Source organism: Abramis brama (genome assembly GCF_963993115.1).
Source record: "Abramis brama genome assembly, chromosome: 10".
In the NCBI taxonomy this organism is placed as follows: Eukaryota; Metazoa; Chordata; class Actinopteri; order Cypriniformes; family Leuciscidae; genus Abramis; species Abramis brama.
The window spans coordinates 11,519,830-11,535,655 of record NC_139972.1 but is presented as its reverse complement, the minus strand read 5'-3'; the positions used below and the strand labels follow the sequence as shown (position 1 = coordinate 11,535,655).

General features: G+C 37.7%; 1 protein-coding gene across 1 annotated transcript in view; it reads right to left on the bottom strand.

The window, feature by feature from the left end:
* The window catches only part of tenm4 (teneurin transmembrane protein 4), a 242,867-nt gene that overhangs the window by 160,902 nt on the left and 66,139 nt on the right, over positions 1–15,826 (bottom strand). The window contains exons 2-3 of the mRNA XM_084126175.1: positions 9,157–9,443; positions 5,182–5,454 (exon numbers count right to left, since the gene is read on the bottom strand). Coding sequence (XP_083982301.1) covers positions 5,182–5,454; positions 9,157–9,379 — 496 coding nt within the window. The 5' untranslated portion in view covers positions 9,380–9,443. The remainder of the gene's footprint in view (positions 1–5,181; positions 5,455–9,156; positions 9,444–15,826) is intronic.

The following is a 15,826-nucleotide window of genomic DNA, read 5'->3' as shown; positions in this document are numbered from 1 at the left end:
GGGTACATTTTTACATACATTACTTTTTTAATTTTGTGATTTTTTGAGAAAATGACTTGAGTGCTTGAAATTTCCAGTATTCTGCTTTACTGCAAACGGAGGGCTGTGAGGTCCATTGCTTTTAGCACTCGCAAATACCCATAAAGCTCAGCCAGTGAAGGGTCTGTGGGATTCAACACAGTTCACACGTTGCCCCGAGCAGCCCTTATGTCTAGAAAAAGGCTCGGCTCGCTGCTAAAAGATCTGCCTATGCCCGATCAAAATGACTCAACAATCGGCCTGACTGTTAGCGCCTAAGGAAAGATGCTCACACATGAGGGTCATTCTAAGCAGGTTGTACACACACACACACACACACACACACACACACACACTTCCACAATCTATTTGCCTAGATCTGTGCTACATTAAAATGGATTATGGATGGTTATATCTAATGAACGTACCGTTGTCGAGATAAACAACACCAGTTTGAATGTTAAACATGGAAAACGAAAGCTAATCGCTAAATTAATCTGAGTGATTCTGAAATTCTCTTTATGTACCACGACGTTCCTCTGATCATTTTAATCCAATGAGCACTAAAAGCAATGGCAACTTGATTATTTATTTATGTATACTTGAATCTCAATGTGAACTAATGCTTTATAACAACTTCCTTTCCCAACTGGCGAAAGGATCATTAGAAAACAGACATTTTGTTGTTATTTCTCTTACATAAAATGATTGTAATGGTATCCGAGGGTAATAAAATATTGAACGGTTACAACATTCAAATACCATAATATTACCAGTGTTGTTAAAGAGATTGTTCACCCAAAAATTATTTGAAGCCATGTACAGTATATTTTGAAGAATGTTAGTAACCAGACGGTTGTAGACCTCATTGACTTCCACAGTATGGGAAAAATAAATAAAAATACTATGGAAGTCAATGGAGTCCATCAACTATTTGGTTACCAACATTCTTCAAAATATCTTCTTTTGTGTTCAGCAGAAGAAAGAAATTCATACAGGTTGGGAACAACTTGAGGGGGAATAAATGATGACAGAATTTTGGGTGAACTATCCCTTTAATGTTCACTAAAACTATTGAAAATCATTGAAATAATGCTGAAATCAAAAAAAAAAAAAAAAAAAAAAAAAAAATAGAAACTAACTGAAAAATGGAAATATTTAAAAGAAAAATGGCAAAGCACAAACAATTACTAAAATCAAAATAAAATCAAAATAAAAACTGAAAATATAAAACCAAATAATACAATAACAATAGATATTGCATAGCCAAAAACCTAAAAAAGTACATTTTAATTATTGTTAGTCTAACTTTAAAGTGATAAAACACAAGTAAGTTGGGTAACTCAATAGGATTCAGTTAACTTGCCATTTAAAATGTGTATTACTGAGCATTACCTCAAAAAACAGTAAACGCAACTGGCATTTCTGCTTGGATGAACAGAATAAAAAGCAATTTTGAATTATGTCTGCTTTACAACAGTCAAACAGACGCCTAAAGCTGCGAATAAAGATATACACAGAGGGCATTTACTTTTCACAGTCATCAAATCCAGTTTAACGCACATTTGGGTTGGCCTCACCTCAGCGTTTCACGACGTTCAGACAGACATATTCCATTTTCTTTTTAAGTCCATCACTGATGTCTATGCATAAAATGCGATGCAGCACAAAGGAACACCTCTGTCGTTTTAAATAAGAATCTAATAGCTAAAATGACGGAGGCTTCAGTGCAAAACAGACTATTTGTAGGCATTCAGGGAGACTGTGGTGCAAAAGGCAATTAGTATTTTGCTGCCGGCCCCTTGATGTGTGATTTCTAAAGGCTGTTAGAGGCACTATCAGAGTTTGGCAGCGAATATGCATAAGGTACATTGCAAACGAGAGTGTGATTAAGACTCAACTAGGCTGCGGATATAAAGAGTGCCAAACTCAAGTGCTTAAATGGTAGAAACCTTGAAGAAACCCAGTGATGTAGCTACGGAGGATGACATCCGCAAAATGGTTTAGGTCCAGACACCAAAGAACATTCCCAGGTGGTCAAAAGAGCCCATGCTCAAGTCTCAGTAGCTATGTTTCCATACACCTATTTGTATGTGCATATTGGGACATCGCAAAAAAAAAAAAACGCTTGGAGATGCGCATAAACTCTAAAAATGTGCATAAAAAAATGTTAATGCGCTCAGTTGAGGTGGATACATTTTTATCTGATGAGAAGACAAGTGCATAAACTATGATGGAAACTCATTTACTGAATTAATACCTTGATGCATAACAAAAGACTCACATGACTTTTCCGCAGCGGTGGATGTGATTGGATAACTGGACTAACCAGCGGACCAATCGCATCACAGAATCTCAAATGTTGGCTCGATCATTCTGAAACGCCTGAGCCAAAGTCTGTCATCAGAATGATTTGGCTTAATTCATGTGAAGCGTCTCACATGATTGCGTTCCCAAAAACCAGAATCCAAACGCAAGATAACATGCCAACGTTTATTGCGTTTCGTTTGCGCGCTCTGAGACCCAAGTACTTTCTGATGGAGGAAAATGGGTTCTTCCCTGATTGCAGCAACTTCCATTTTTATTACAGATCTTTTGCACCAATTTCCCAGGAAGTGATGATTTTTTTCTCTTGAACACATGGGATGGAAACATTGCTTTATTTGCAAATGTTTTATGCAGCATTCCAATTTTTCCTCATAAGTTAAATTCACAACTATGAATGGAAACTTTGCTAATGCTATTCTGGAATGTAGATATGGATTTTTTTGCCCCACTGCCAAACTAAATTTACATTTTTTAAATTGCTTAGAAAAATTAAAGCGCACCTTTCCCCAAACAAACAAACAAAAAATTGTTCATGAAAAGTAAAAGTTACATACCAAAATGTAATAATAATAGTAACAGTGATGCTTTAAATAAATAAATAAATATGTCACTCTGTAGTACTCAATTATGGAATTATAAAAGTTTAAAAGCTAACAAATATGTAAATACTGCTATTATGATTATTTATTTTTTTACTACAAGTTTACTGATCTTCCATTAAAAACAGTGGCTATATGCTGATGTGGTTTTTTTTTAAACTGAAGTCTGCTAGTCAGCACAACTCAAAGGCCATTCAAGAAATATCATTTATCTGCAGTTTTTCTAAAGGTTAATTGTATTAATCAACTTTAAGAGATGTTTATATTGGTTTAATAAATGTTTAAGTACTTACTGCATGAAATAAACAACGAACATTTACATTTCATGCTGAGATTTCCTGCAGTTCTCTGGGCCGTTCCTCTTGTGTAATCAGGCCCTGCACTTGACAAGTTTCACTGTGACACTGTCTCGGTACAATGTGACCTTCTATGCAAGCAAAGACACTCATTGGGCCCTTGGGGACCATTTGAAAGCACCAAGCTTGAGGTGGATGGATCCAGGATGGCCGCCTGCTCTGTTTGAGCCACTAATCTCATCAGAGAGCATCTGACATCTACTAGCTCCGACGTATAGACATGCCTCTGGAGATTATTACAAACAAAAAAAAGCTAAATACATCAATTGTATTGCAGTTACCATAAGGATAATTCATCAACATGCAACTGCTTGGTTAAGTAACTACACTACAGTAAGTAAATTCAGAATTTATCTCCAAAAATACTACTTTTATGGAAACGGAAAAAACATTGCATTTTTTAAAAGAATTAAACACCACATTGTCAAAGCTGATATTGTGGCTTTATATATGGTCCAACACTAGCATTTGCCATTATATTGTTAACATTTCACCAAAATCAAGCTCAAATGGAGTTATGAGGTTTCTAACCGGCGAATTTCAGACATGCGTGTTTTGTCCATCATTAGAACGGCCGCATCTGAGGCAGTAAGTTTGTCACATTATGTTTTCATCAACTTGCAAGTTATAAAGTTTACTGTAGCTATGTGGGCACTCTGTTTTTTTTCCTGTCATTAGGCCAAATCTAATTTTTTAAAAGATGAAGTGCTACGTACAGGCTATTTATGACAGTACTGGCTATGACTCAACAACAAATGCTAGACTAAGACACTCTTTTCTTCTCCTCAAATACATAAAACATTGGCCTTTGTATATACAGCATTTCTTGACTAAAGAAAATGCTGTACTTATTCAAACAAGTAGTTCTTTATTTACCCTTGCATTGCAAACAAGCAGAGACGGTCAAAACTGCGTGCGGAGCTTCATTCACGATAGAGGTGGGTGGAGTTATGAGGTTTGAGCTTGAGGATCCAATGGAGTTACAATGTTTAGTCACAAGCTCTTTTAATAGCTGTAGTTTTCGTTGGTTAAATATTTGCAAAACCAACAGACAGATGTAAAGAGTGGACAATAGTAATGATTTATAAATATAAAAAAGACGAATTATGGAATTATGAGGTTTCTGTTCGATGGTCACACAATTCTCACTATTAACTAACTATCAACAATGACTTTTGCCTCAGTAAACTCCTAATCACTGAGTAGGATTAAGGGATGTAGAATATGGTCATGCAGAATAAGGCATTAATATGTGTTATATAAGTACTAATAAACAGACAATATCCTAGTAATATGCATGCTAATAAGCAACTAGTTCATAGTTAGAATCAATAATAAATTAATCTCTATTCACAGCAGAAATATTGTGCCTAATCCATCTGTAAATATAACAGAGCACTGAATAAAATCCAACATTGTGCAAGAAAGGTCACCAGATAATGAAATGAAAAATATTACAAGTGTCATTGTCATGGCCTAGCAGAAAGTGCACACGCTCCTGAGTTTGAATCCAGCATTTCATTTTAAACAGTTATTTAATAAAAATAAATAAAAAAATGCTAAAATCTAAATTTAAAAGAAGGAAATATTTCATTTACACCAATGGTTTTGCTTTTAATACTGAAGTTGTTTTGATCCAGATGTGAAGGGGGAAATGTCATTCCTCTTACTTTAGCTTTAAAGCACAAGCATTTCAAAAAACAAACTAGAATGTCACAAAATCCGCCTCAACAAACCACGCATCATTTCCATATAAAAGGGGCATCACACATTCAATCTGAACTGACGTGGTGCTAAACTGGAGACGTCCCTCTGCGCCCGGTGACCCGCTCCTGCTCTCAGCCGAGCTGTGAAGAGACCGTACAGACGTTTGAACTCACCGTTTTCTGTATTTTCATGCTCGGTGTCAGTGAGGGTGAGGTTAGAGTTGGCTCTGCTGGAGAGGCAAGAGCTCCGGCCGGATTTGGTGTTGCTCCGGCCCCAGAGTCGGACGGCGTGCTCGGGGGAAATGATGCCGTCCGTTTCTGTGTCAGCGTCTGATCCCACGCTCACGGAGTAGTCGCGGTGGGGAAGGCCCATTTCTGTCCTATATGCTGCCATATGGGGCGGCACGGGATCCCCAAAGGCCATGTCTCTGAGAGAGAAGTCCACCCCTGATACAACACACAAGAACACAATGAGAAAATACATTCTGTGTTATACACACAAGAACAGACTAAAAACATTTTCTCCATCTCATTTCATATGGTTAAGTGATGATAGAAATGTCTAACAATAATAATAATAGTTATTACTATTGTTAAAAGTAGCAATAGTATAAACTTTTTCAAGGCAAGCATTTTTGAAAAAAGTTGCCAGCCAGCCAACACTTTTTATCATTTTCATAAAGGTTTCAAGGACACCAGAATATTCTGTTGTATGAACATATAACTTGCAATATATCAAAAGAAAGAACAGAACCTCTTTAAAAAATAAATAAACAAACGTTTTATATAGCTTCAAGCATTCCTTCTTTATCAAAACTTAAATGTGGGTAAGTTTCATAAAAAAGCAACACTTTGAGTAAAAAGCTGAGAAAATCAAGATTTTACAAAAGACGCCTGGATCAGATTCAGAACGATGATCAAATCATAAATGGAGTAACAGTTAGTCATTGAGTCCATCAACACACCCAAAGCTTCACGGTCCTATAGCTCGTCCTAGGTCGACATTGTATTCAGTAACATTAGGCAGTTTTGATTTATATGCGGTTTAATGTTGGTGATTGTTATTTTACATTATGCATCTGCTTACAGCTATCGCTTATTTCTGCTTCTTCTTCGCCTGTGTTTTAAAGATGGGGTATGTGATTCTCTTTTTTGTCCATTTTTTCAAAATCACTTAAAATCCTATTCCTAACCCACTTACAGCCACTGAGTTAGAAGCACTGAAATGAAAATTAAGCAATTGAATCATCTGTGGAACAGGCAGGACTCGAAAAACTCCAGCCAATCATTTCCAAGACCACCTAGAATCATTGGACAGTAAGTTCGTCAATCAAACGGTCGTACCATACCCCCCTCCCCCCATCCCACTCCCTCCACATGAATGGGTGGAGTCAGGGCCAGCGTTGGAGGAAAGAAGGTAGGACCATTTGAGTTGTGTATTTTCAAAATCTGCCGGCCGTTTTGCAAATCCCATACCCTACCTTTAATCAGGAGATTCCGTAGTCTTTCAGAAGATGTGTAATAGCGCCCCCTACCGTATAACAGTGAAAACACTGAAAGACGGAAAATTACGTCAATAGCGGGGAAAGAGTTAAAAAGGCAGTACAATGTAAACTATTAACTTACAATTATTAATTACAAGTGTAATTTGTTTTTACACATATATGTTATAAATTAATGTGATGTTTACTTCCAAACTTGAGTGCTGTTTCCAGTAGGAACTTTTTAACTGGAATGCCTCTGACATCCAAAGTAAACTGAATGCAGCATAACAAACAAGTTTCTGAGTGAAAAGTAGTTTTTTTTAATTACACTTAACTCTTTCCCGCCATTGTAGGAATTTTACCGTAATTTATGAGACAACAATTCAATGGCATTGACGGAATTTTCCGGGTTTCCGGAAGATTACAGAATAAAAGATAAAAAAAACAGAATAAAAGAGTACAGAACCTGTGATGCCTTGAAATGCTGTCTATAGGTAGGCGTTTTGTAACATATTGCGTTCACAGAGCAAGCCTTTTCACTGATTGTTTACAGCTTAATGGAAGTTACACCCATAATTCGCGCAAAGCATCATGGGGCGCAGGAATAATGTGGATATGAGACAACAATTCAATGCCATTTACAGAATTTTCCGGCTTTCCGTGTTTTCACAGTTATATGGTAGGGTACGCATTTTCTAAAAGAGTACAGAAATGCTGTCTAGGTAGGCGTTTTGAAACGTATTTGTTTCAAGAGAACACCTTTAAACTGAGCACCTGGTCTTGTATGACACTCCAAATTGACTGGGAATAAGCAATATATGAAACTAGCCAATATTTAATCAACCTGAAAAAAACCTAACGAGAAGTTTATTCAAAATGGAACACTCAAACCCACAACCTCAATGAACATTAAATTCAGAGTGCGCTCATGCCTGGTGGAGACCAAAGCACGAGAAAAAGGAAGCCGTGTCGATGGAGCTACAGCAAATTACAGATTTATGCCTGAGAGTGAGTGTAACAGCCTAATAGTTAGTGTGCCTGAGAGAAACATGGCATTTAGTATTCATGGAGGGGAAGTGCATATTTTTTCAGGTCACCATCAACTGGACACATTAGAAGGTCATAAAAGACATCAGCGAATCAGCATTCACGGCACCCCCCTCTCATTAAAGTCCCAGCACGCTAATGGCAAAGCTACAACACCGCATTCGGCTTTCCTTTTATCTCTCCGGTTTTAGATACAGCTTTTTTCTAAACGGCTGGAATATATTAGCGACGGATCAAATCGTCACCGCAGTCTCTCTTAATTGCTTGAATGCGATCACTCTCTGAAGCGTATCTGGAAGATGCAGATCTGGAGCCTGTGAGAAGAGCTCTCTCAAAGTGTATGATAGTTCGTCTCGTTTTAACAAGTATGTGTAATAGATATGTGCTTTAATATGAGGAAGGCAAGTAAAATGATCAAGAGTGCAGCTTTCCACACTTCAAAAAGAAAATAACAAGCACACAGGTCATGCATCAGGGATTATTACCATTCTTGCCATCAAAAGTTTTAATACGGCTCATTTAGGGGAATTATAATAGCCAAAAATCTGGGGTTTTTTTTGGTAAATAAGGAATATTGTTATGTACTCACACAACCCAAATTTAAGCTCTAATGCTAAATATTCATTCATCAAGACACAAATCTTAAATCTGGGATGCAAACTCTGGAAACTCTTTCGGATAATAATAAACATTACTGTATATACAATCTTACACACACACACACACACACACATTTATATATTATATGAATGATTATACAATTATAATAACAATAAATATTATTATAGTATGAATAATATTGTACTGTAAAGTTAAAATAATAATAATATTTTTTATATATATATATATAAATTTGGTTTTACTACAACTATAGGGGAAAAAAAGAAGTCATTATTTATTTACCTTCATGTCCAAATGGCTGTGCTCTTATTTTCTCATTGGAAAACAGAGGGAAAATGTATTAACTTCATGGACCTCTATAATTGTGTTTTAATAGTGTTTTTGTTTTTGTTGTTGTTGTTTTTTTCTTTTTGTTTTTTGGAGTCTGAAAGCCTCTGGTCACCAGTAATGGTCTTATGGTCTAGAGCAGCATGAACATAAAAACCCTCCACAGAAAATAAAAATAAAAAATCAGCATATGGTTTGGAATGACATGTAGATGAGTAAATAATGACACAATTTTCAAATTTGGGTAAACTGTTCCTGGACAGGACTGTATTTTGTGTCTGTCTGCTGTAGAACAGATTTGAAAAATGCAATATTTTTGCTGCTGGCTGAAGGTAAATTCTGTGGAGACATGCAGCAATCAGAAATGCATTATACTTTAATAGGCGAATTATAATGTCATCAATAACGGTTCACTTCTGCAAATTAGGCCAGATTGCTTTCAGGGCAAATGCAAACCATATTGGAGTCCATGCAAACCGTAACCCAAGCAAAGCGGTTCCAGCCAAGTTTGGAAAGCACAGACTCGAATAAGAAAATTCTAGCGTCATTTTATGTTTGATGATGTTAGTTGGACAGAAATTGCACACTTCAGTTTTCAAAGACACTTGTGACACTTTTACCCCTGGCATGGCGCTGAGAGATCAGACATGTGAAATCTTGCCCCGCTCACCTTGCCTGCTGAACTCATCGGCTTCGTGGTGCACCACGTCTTTGACTCGGCTGCCATAGGCCAATCTGGGGTCCTGATCGAAAGCTTTGAGGGTCTCGCTGGAGCTGTAGGACTTGGGGTTGAGCTTGCCGTCCTCGCTGTCAGCTGAGGAGCTGGTGTACCGGCGCTCCGTGTCCCGCCTGGAGGTCAGAGAGCGGTAGGGTCTGCGTTCTTTCACTTCCATGGCAACCTTTTCTCTCGTCTCAACATCAAAGGGAGGGAAAGAAGCCAGTTCAGTCCGTACGATACTAGAAGAAGACACAGAAGGGGGGGAAAGACCATGATTACGACTTGTAATGTGTTTTTACAGCTAAAACCTAACATTGTAAAGTTTGGGATTAGTCTCTTGTGCTCACCTAGGCTGAACTTATTGGATAAAAAAATACAGTAAAAATTGTAAAACTTTGATAATGTAATTAACTCCTGAATTTATTCCAGTCTTCAGTGTCACATGATTCTTAAGAAATCATTCTAGGATGCTGATTTGCTGCTCAAAAAACATTTATTACTATTATCAATGTTGAAAACAGTTGTGCTGAATTAATATTTTTGTGGAAACACTTTTTTTTTTCTTTTTTTTTCACTAAATACTAAGAACATAATTTATGTGAAAGATTTTGTGTGTGTAAAACTTTCTACTGTCACTTTTGATCAATTTAATGCATCCTTGCTGAACAAAAAATATTAATTTCTTTAAAAAAATTGCAACATAAAAATACAAAACATCACTCCATATTTCATCATATCTATTCATAGGATTCGACTACCCAGCTATTTTGGTGTGCCACTCACTCGGGCAGCTGACAGGAGTTTTACATTTTTTTCCAGCTGGAACATTTTTTCAAGACCCTAAAGGACAAGTTAAAAAAAGAAGATTTCTGGACAATCCTTTAAAATAGTTCTCCCAAGTCGGGGTGACATAATGCGGCACTGCAGCATCTTGTAAACCAGGATCCATTTTTAAAAAATACAGCACAACAAATCTTGTGGCCGTAAACTTTATTACTTGAATCCCCCTCCCTGCCTTTGAGAAGAACGCTGCGCTTCCAGCAGATTTTTAAGTGGCAGGTGTCCTTCTGTTTGGTCTGTGGTTTAAACGCTGTGAGTCAACAGCCAATGCAAAAATACACCCTTCTGACTCCTGTCACGACTATCAAACTGCAGCAGCCAAGACTCGGATAAAAGGTGACTATTCCTCACAAAACAATGGGGAAAATATTAAATATAGTTCACCTAAAAAAGACAGTTCGTCATCATTTACTCACCCACATGACTTGTGTTGAGCACAATAGATTATATATATACACACACACACACACACACACACACACACACACACATCCCAATCACCATCCATTTTGGTTGTATGTGCAACCCCTCCGGTTCTACTTGCACCACTCTGAGTGGGATTCAAAATGGTGTTTCTGGCATGGGAGGCGGGCACACTATCAAGGACGCTAAAGACGGCAGCTAGTAGGCCTCTTGAGGCCAGGGGAGTGAGGTTTACCCCCCACAGCTCTTACTAGCTGGCCTCAGTTACACTCACCCCCCTACACCTCACTCTCATCCGGGTCACGGCACCAATGTAACACCTCGGGTTCTACTCGCTCTGCTCCGAGAGGGATTCAAACTGGTGTTTCTGGCATGGAAGGCGGGCGCACTATCAAGGACGCTAAAGATAGCAGTCGCTAGTGCGCCTCTTGAGGCCAGAGGAGTGAGGTTTACTCACACAGCTCTCACTAGCTGGCCTCAGTTACACTCCAGCCCCCTAAACCTCACTCCCATCCGGGTCACGGCACCAATGTAACACCTCGGGTTCTACTCGCTCTGTTCCGAGAGGGATTCGAACTGGTGTTTTCAGCATGGGAGGGGGGCATGATAACAAGGATGCTAAAGACCGCGGCCTCTAGTGCGCCTCTTGAGGCCAGGGGAGTGAGGTTTACTCTTACTAGCTGGCCTCAGTTACACTCACCCCCCTAAACTTCACTCCCATCCGGGTCACGGCACCAATGTGATCCCTCTTATTTGAACCTGCGTTTCCGGAATGGGAGGCGGGTAAGTTCTGGACGCTAAAGACCGCAGCTAAAGACCATCAGTTGCTAGTTCGCCTCTTGATGCCGGGTGGGTGAGTTTTACTTGCACAGCTGTTCCTAGCTGGCCTCTGTATGGAAAAAGAGCAGATCGGACATTCTGCAAAATATCTCTTTTTGCATTCAATAAAACAAAGAAATCCACACAGGCGTGACATGAGGGTGAGTAAATTTGCATTTTTGCTGCGTTATTCTTTTTACACACAAGGAAAAGGAATCTACATTATCACCTGCCTCATTAATATTCCAGCCTCATCTCAAATCCGCATTACAAAGCAAACAGCATTGTGAGAAACATTAGACCTTCGTAATGCAAGCTTGTCAGCAATAATGCATGCCATCTCTGGAACTAAATGACACTTTGTAGCGTAGTGTAAAAACAAAATGGCCGCGTGGAGAGAAATATATTGGTGTAGGCGTCACTGTGAGATCAGGCAAACTGACATCAATTTATAGGTCCCTTGATTTCCCCTGGACAGGATATCACACAGAACCGGAGCTGCGGAGGAGGTCTTAAACATGTCGATGTGGATTTATGAAGTTGATTAGAGGTTGGGTCTTTGTTTTCTCTAAGGCTCACTTAAGATAGTGAGGTTTCCCTGCTTGATTCATTTAATTTCCTGGACTTCAGCTCCGATCCAAATCAAGTGTCTCTGACAATACAAGGTTTAGTATCTGTAATGGATTAAACCACAGGATGTGCAGTTTTCAGACATCTCAGACCATAGAGCACTATTCATCCACTGCATCTGCCGACTGAGCATGCAACGTGGGTTAAAAATAGAATACACAATAAAAATAATCTTACGGAAATTGCCAGGAACACATCTGGGTCACATCTCACCTGAGATACATTTTGAACAAACAAAATGAAACCCATTCTCTGTAACATTATGAAGAAAAACAATGAGATACTGCTTAAATTATAAAGTAAATGTGTAAAATAGAACAAAGTATTGGTTGAATTACATATTTACATTTTATTTTAATAAAAAAAGCTTTTACATCCAGACAGAATATTTTCATTAATATAGTAAGAATATGATTTTTTTTTCTTTTTTTTTCACATTACAGTAATGACAATTATGGGAGAAAATGTTTAACGGTCATAAAAACAGACAGGTGAAATATTCTTGAGGTAAAATATAAATTCTTATGCAGAACTGAAAACACTCACTATGGTATTTTGTTGGAATATAACATTAATTTGTATGTACTCTTGTATTTATATGTATAAAAGCATTGGGTTATATGTACTATAGTATCGATATTTCTTAACATTACAGTAACTGTCATGAAAATGTAGTGTTGAAAAACATATTTTTGTGAAAAAAAATTAGGTTACACTTTACAATAAGGTTAACATTTAGTTAATAACTACCTTAATTAACATGAACTAAGAATGAATAATACTTCTACAGCATTGAGTAATTTCTACATTTATTACACATGATTAAAATGAAAGGTTAGTTGCAATTAGTTAATGCACAAACATGAACAAACAATGAACAGCTGTATTTTTATTAACTAACATTAACAAAAATTACTAAATACTGTAACAAATGTATTGCTCATTGTTAGTTCATGTTAGTTAATGTTAACTAATGAACCTTATTGTTAAGTGTTACCAAAAATAATTTCAGTTATTAAATTACAAGTAAAGATAAACGGAGCAATTCCAAGAGGGTCCTCACACCATCGGTGCTCGGGCCCTAATAATGTTAGAATGCTGAACTAAATTAACATTTAACTTTAAATTTTAAAAGCTTCTGAGTCCAGACAGACATACTTTCATTACTGTGATGATATTTTTTTTCGCATTACTACTTTTCATTATTACTTCACAAAGTAATAACAAATATGCAAGATAAATGTGCTTAACGGTCATGAAAACAATAATCACAAAAGCAAAAAAATCATAATGGACATATAGGTTAAATCTTTTTATATCTATAAAAATATTTTTAATTTGACAATGAACATTTTGATATTATAAAAATGATAAATCTTTTGATTTTGAGCCCGGATATTGCTTTGCAGGATTGACACCAGTCGCAGTCTCTGTCTAAGCTGGTAAAAAATAAAATAAAATAAAGATTTACAAGTCAACCCACGCATCAAAAATAGAAGGCTTAATCATAATGGAATTTGGTTCTAGATCCTCTTAAAAGCAAAAAAACCCCAACAGTACGAGTGGGACAATATGGCCGACTCGCTCTCAGCATTCCCCAGCAGATAAGCTCTTTAAGACCACTGTAATATAAATGTGTGGCACTCCCGCAATAATCCGCAGTAAACTATATCTAACCCCCCTTAAACAGCCTCTTTATTGCCAGGCCCATTGTGAAGTCGGGGTCACCTTTTGTATGGACTGGCAGCTGAAAAGATGGCCGTGATTAATGACTTGGAGACCTCTGCTCCGGGACCTCCGTTGTGGACAAAAACTGCTTTTCTCCTAAAGACCCGCAAGAGCACTTCAGCTGCCGGACCGGAATCTCCAAACCATTTGCTTTTAGGTTACTAATTTTGCAGCATTTAGAAAGAGTCTTCTAGCTTATGCAAATTCATACAGAGACAAAAGAGCCTTTATGGCAACACTTGAGGGGGTTTTGTTAAAGTGCATTGTCTTAATTTCCAAAAGCCTCGCTTCAATGAAATCGCCACGTAATGTGGAGATTCTGCGCGTACGCCGCGCTCCTGAATATCCGAGGTCTCGTGTGCACAAGGGTGTACCTTTGGGGCCATGGGAACGCTTTCCGTCTTTTCAGCGACGGAGCGGCCCGTCACTTACGCTTTGACAGCTGATGTCTAGTGCAAATACATATCTGTGAAAAGGAAGACGCGTTTGACTGACGTTTCTCTGTGAAGAAACTATTTTTGCTCTCTGTGTGTTTCTCCTATGATAGTGTGTTAAGCTGTATGAATAATCTGGAAAACAAGAATAAAAGTCAGAGACGTCGGCTCCTATCTAATCCCCAGAGCCCTGTGGTGTGCAAAAAGAAAAAAAGATATGACAAAAAAACATGATTTCTGCCCTTGCTGAACTGGTGCTCAGAATGAAAAGGGAACACAATATATGTACGAGATGAACCATGAGTTTAAGTTAAGGCAAAACGATTAAATGTTTGGGATTGGTACGATTTTTTTCATTTTTTGAAAGTAGCAGCCATTTTGTGCACCAAACCTGCATTTATTTAATCAAAAATACAGTAATACATGTGTTCTAACCAGATGCACACCGAAGGTACATTTACATGACAGCGATGTAGTAAAAACGGACTAAAACGCTTTATTATTCATGCCAGGCCAGTAGATGGCGACGTCACTTTGTAAAGAAAAACTAAACACCTATAGACTTGACACGTAATATGCATGTGCATGATGTCACCGTTTCACAAATTCGTGTTTTTTGTAGTTTTACATGAAGATGATAACAGTATTGTTTTCAAAAGTTTGCGTTTGCAGGCCGCCAAAACTCTGTTGTCGTGTAAATGAACGGCCAAAACGGCGAAAAGTTTCCGTTTTTAGTTGAAAACGGTGTCGTGTAAACGGCCCCTGAAAGTGATAAGGCTGTGCAATGTGACACAACAACAGCCAATCAGAACATATTTGATGTTTAATATACAATTATTTGGAGCGGTGGGCGGGGCTACTCATTAAGCAATCAATAAATTCGGATAGGACACAATATTAGCCCGTGGCCCAGTTCTCTGAACTCATTCACTGATTCATTTGTTGTTGTTTTTTTAGAAATGCTATTCATGTATATTGTTTATACTGTCAGTTTTATACATTGATCTTGGCAGCTTTACCTTGTAAGCTTCAATTGAACAAATAATACCCTTTCCTGGAGTATTCAGGGCTTTAATGAAACGTTATTGAATTGTTTATTGAAAATGCAATGAAGACAGCTCTCTGTTGTTCAGGTTTTGCTTAGTTTCCTTTGATTTCCTTTCATTTTAAACACAGCTGAAGCAAAGCACTCTGGGGAAAGTAGCAAATAGCATATCTATAAAACAATCTGCTGCTCAGGTATCAGTTTCCTTATACATTCAATGATATCGATCAGTTAGCCTGTATTCGATGAACATTCATGCACACCCTGTTTCCTGGTTTGGAGCCAAAGAGGAAGAAAAAAAAAAAAAAGTATAAATGCAAACGTTGTTGTTTCCGGTAAGGGAATGAGGTGATGATTTGACACCTCAACATATGGATCAGAAAAACAATGCAAGCTTGAGCATCTGCTATGGAGGAAGTGGGGTCTTGGGTAAATGCCTTTAAAGTGACATGAAATTTGCATTCAACATTCTTTTTACTGCTGTACCAGGGCATATTTATGAGTAAAAAAAGGATTTTAAACAAGAAAAAATGTAGAGAGGGATTTGATTTTGTCGATCGGGAATTGATGAGTGAGCGTTAAAAGTGGGCGTTTTAATGCCAGAGGAGTCAGATGTATAATCTCCGTCTGCCAGACAGATTAAGTTGATAATGCCGTAGTACATTGATATATGGATGTTTCTTCAACTCTCTGCACTTTTATG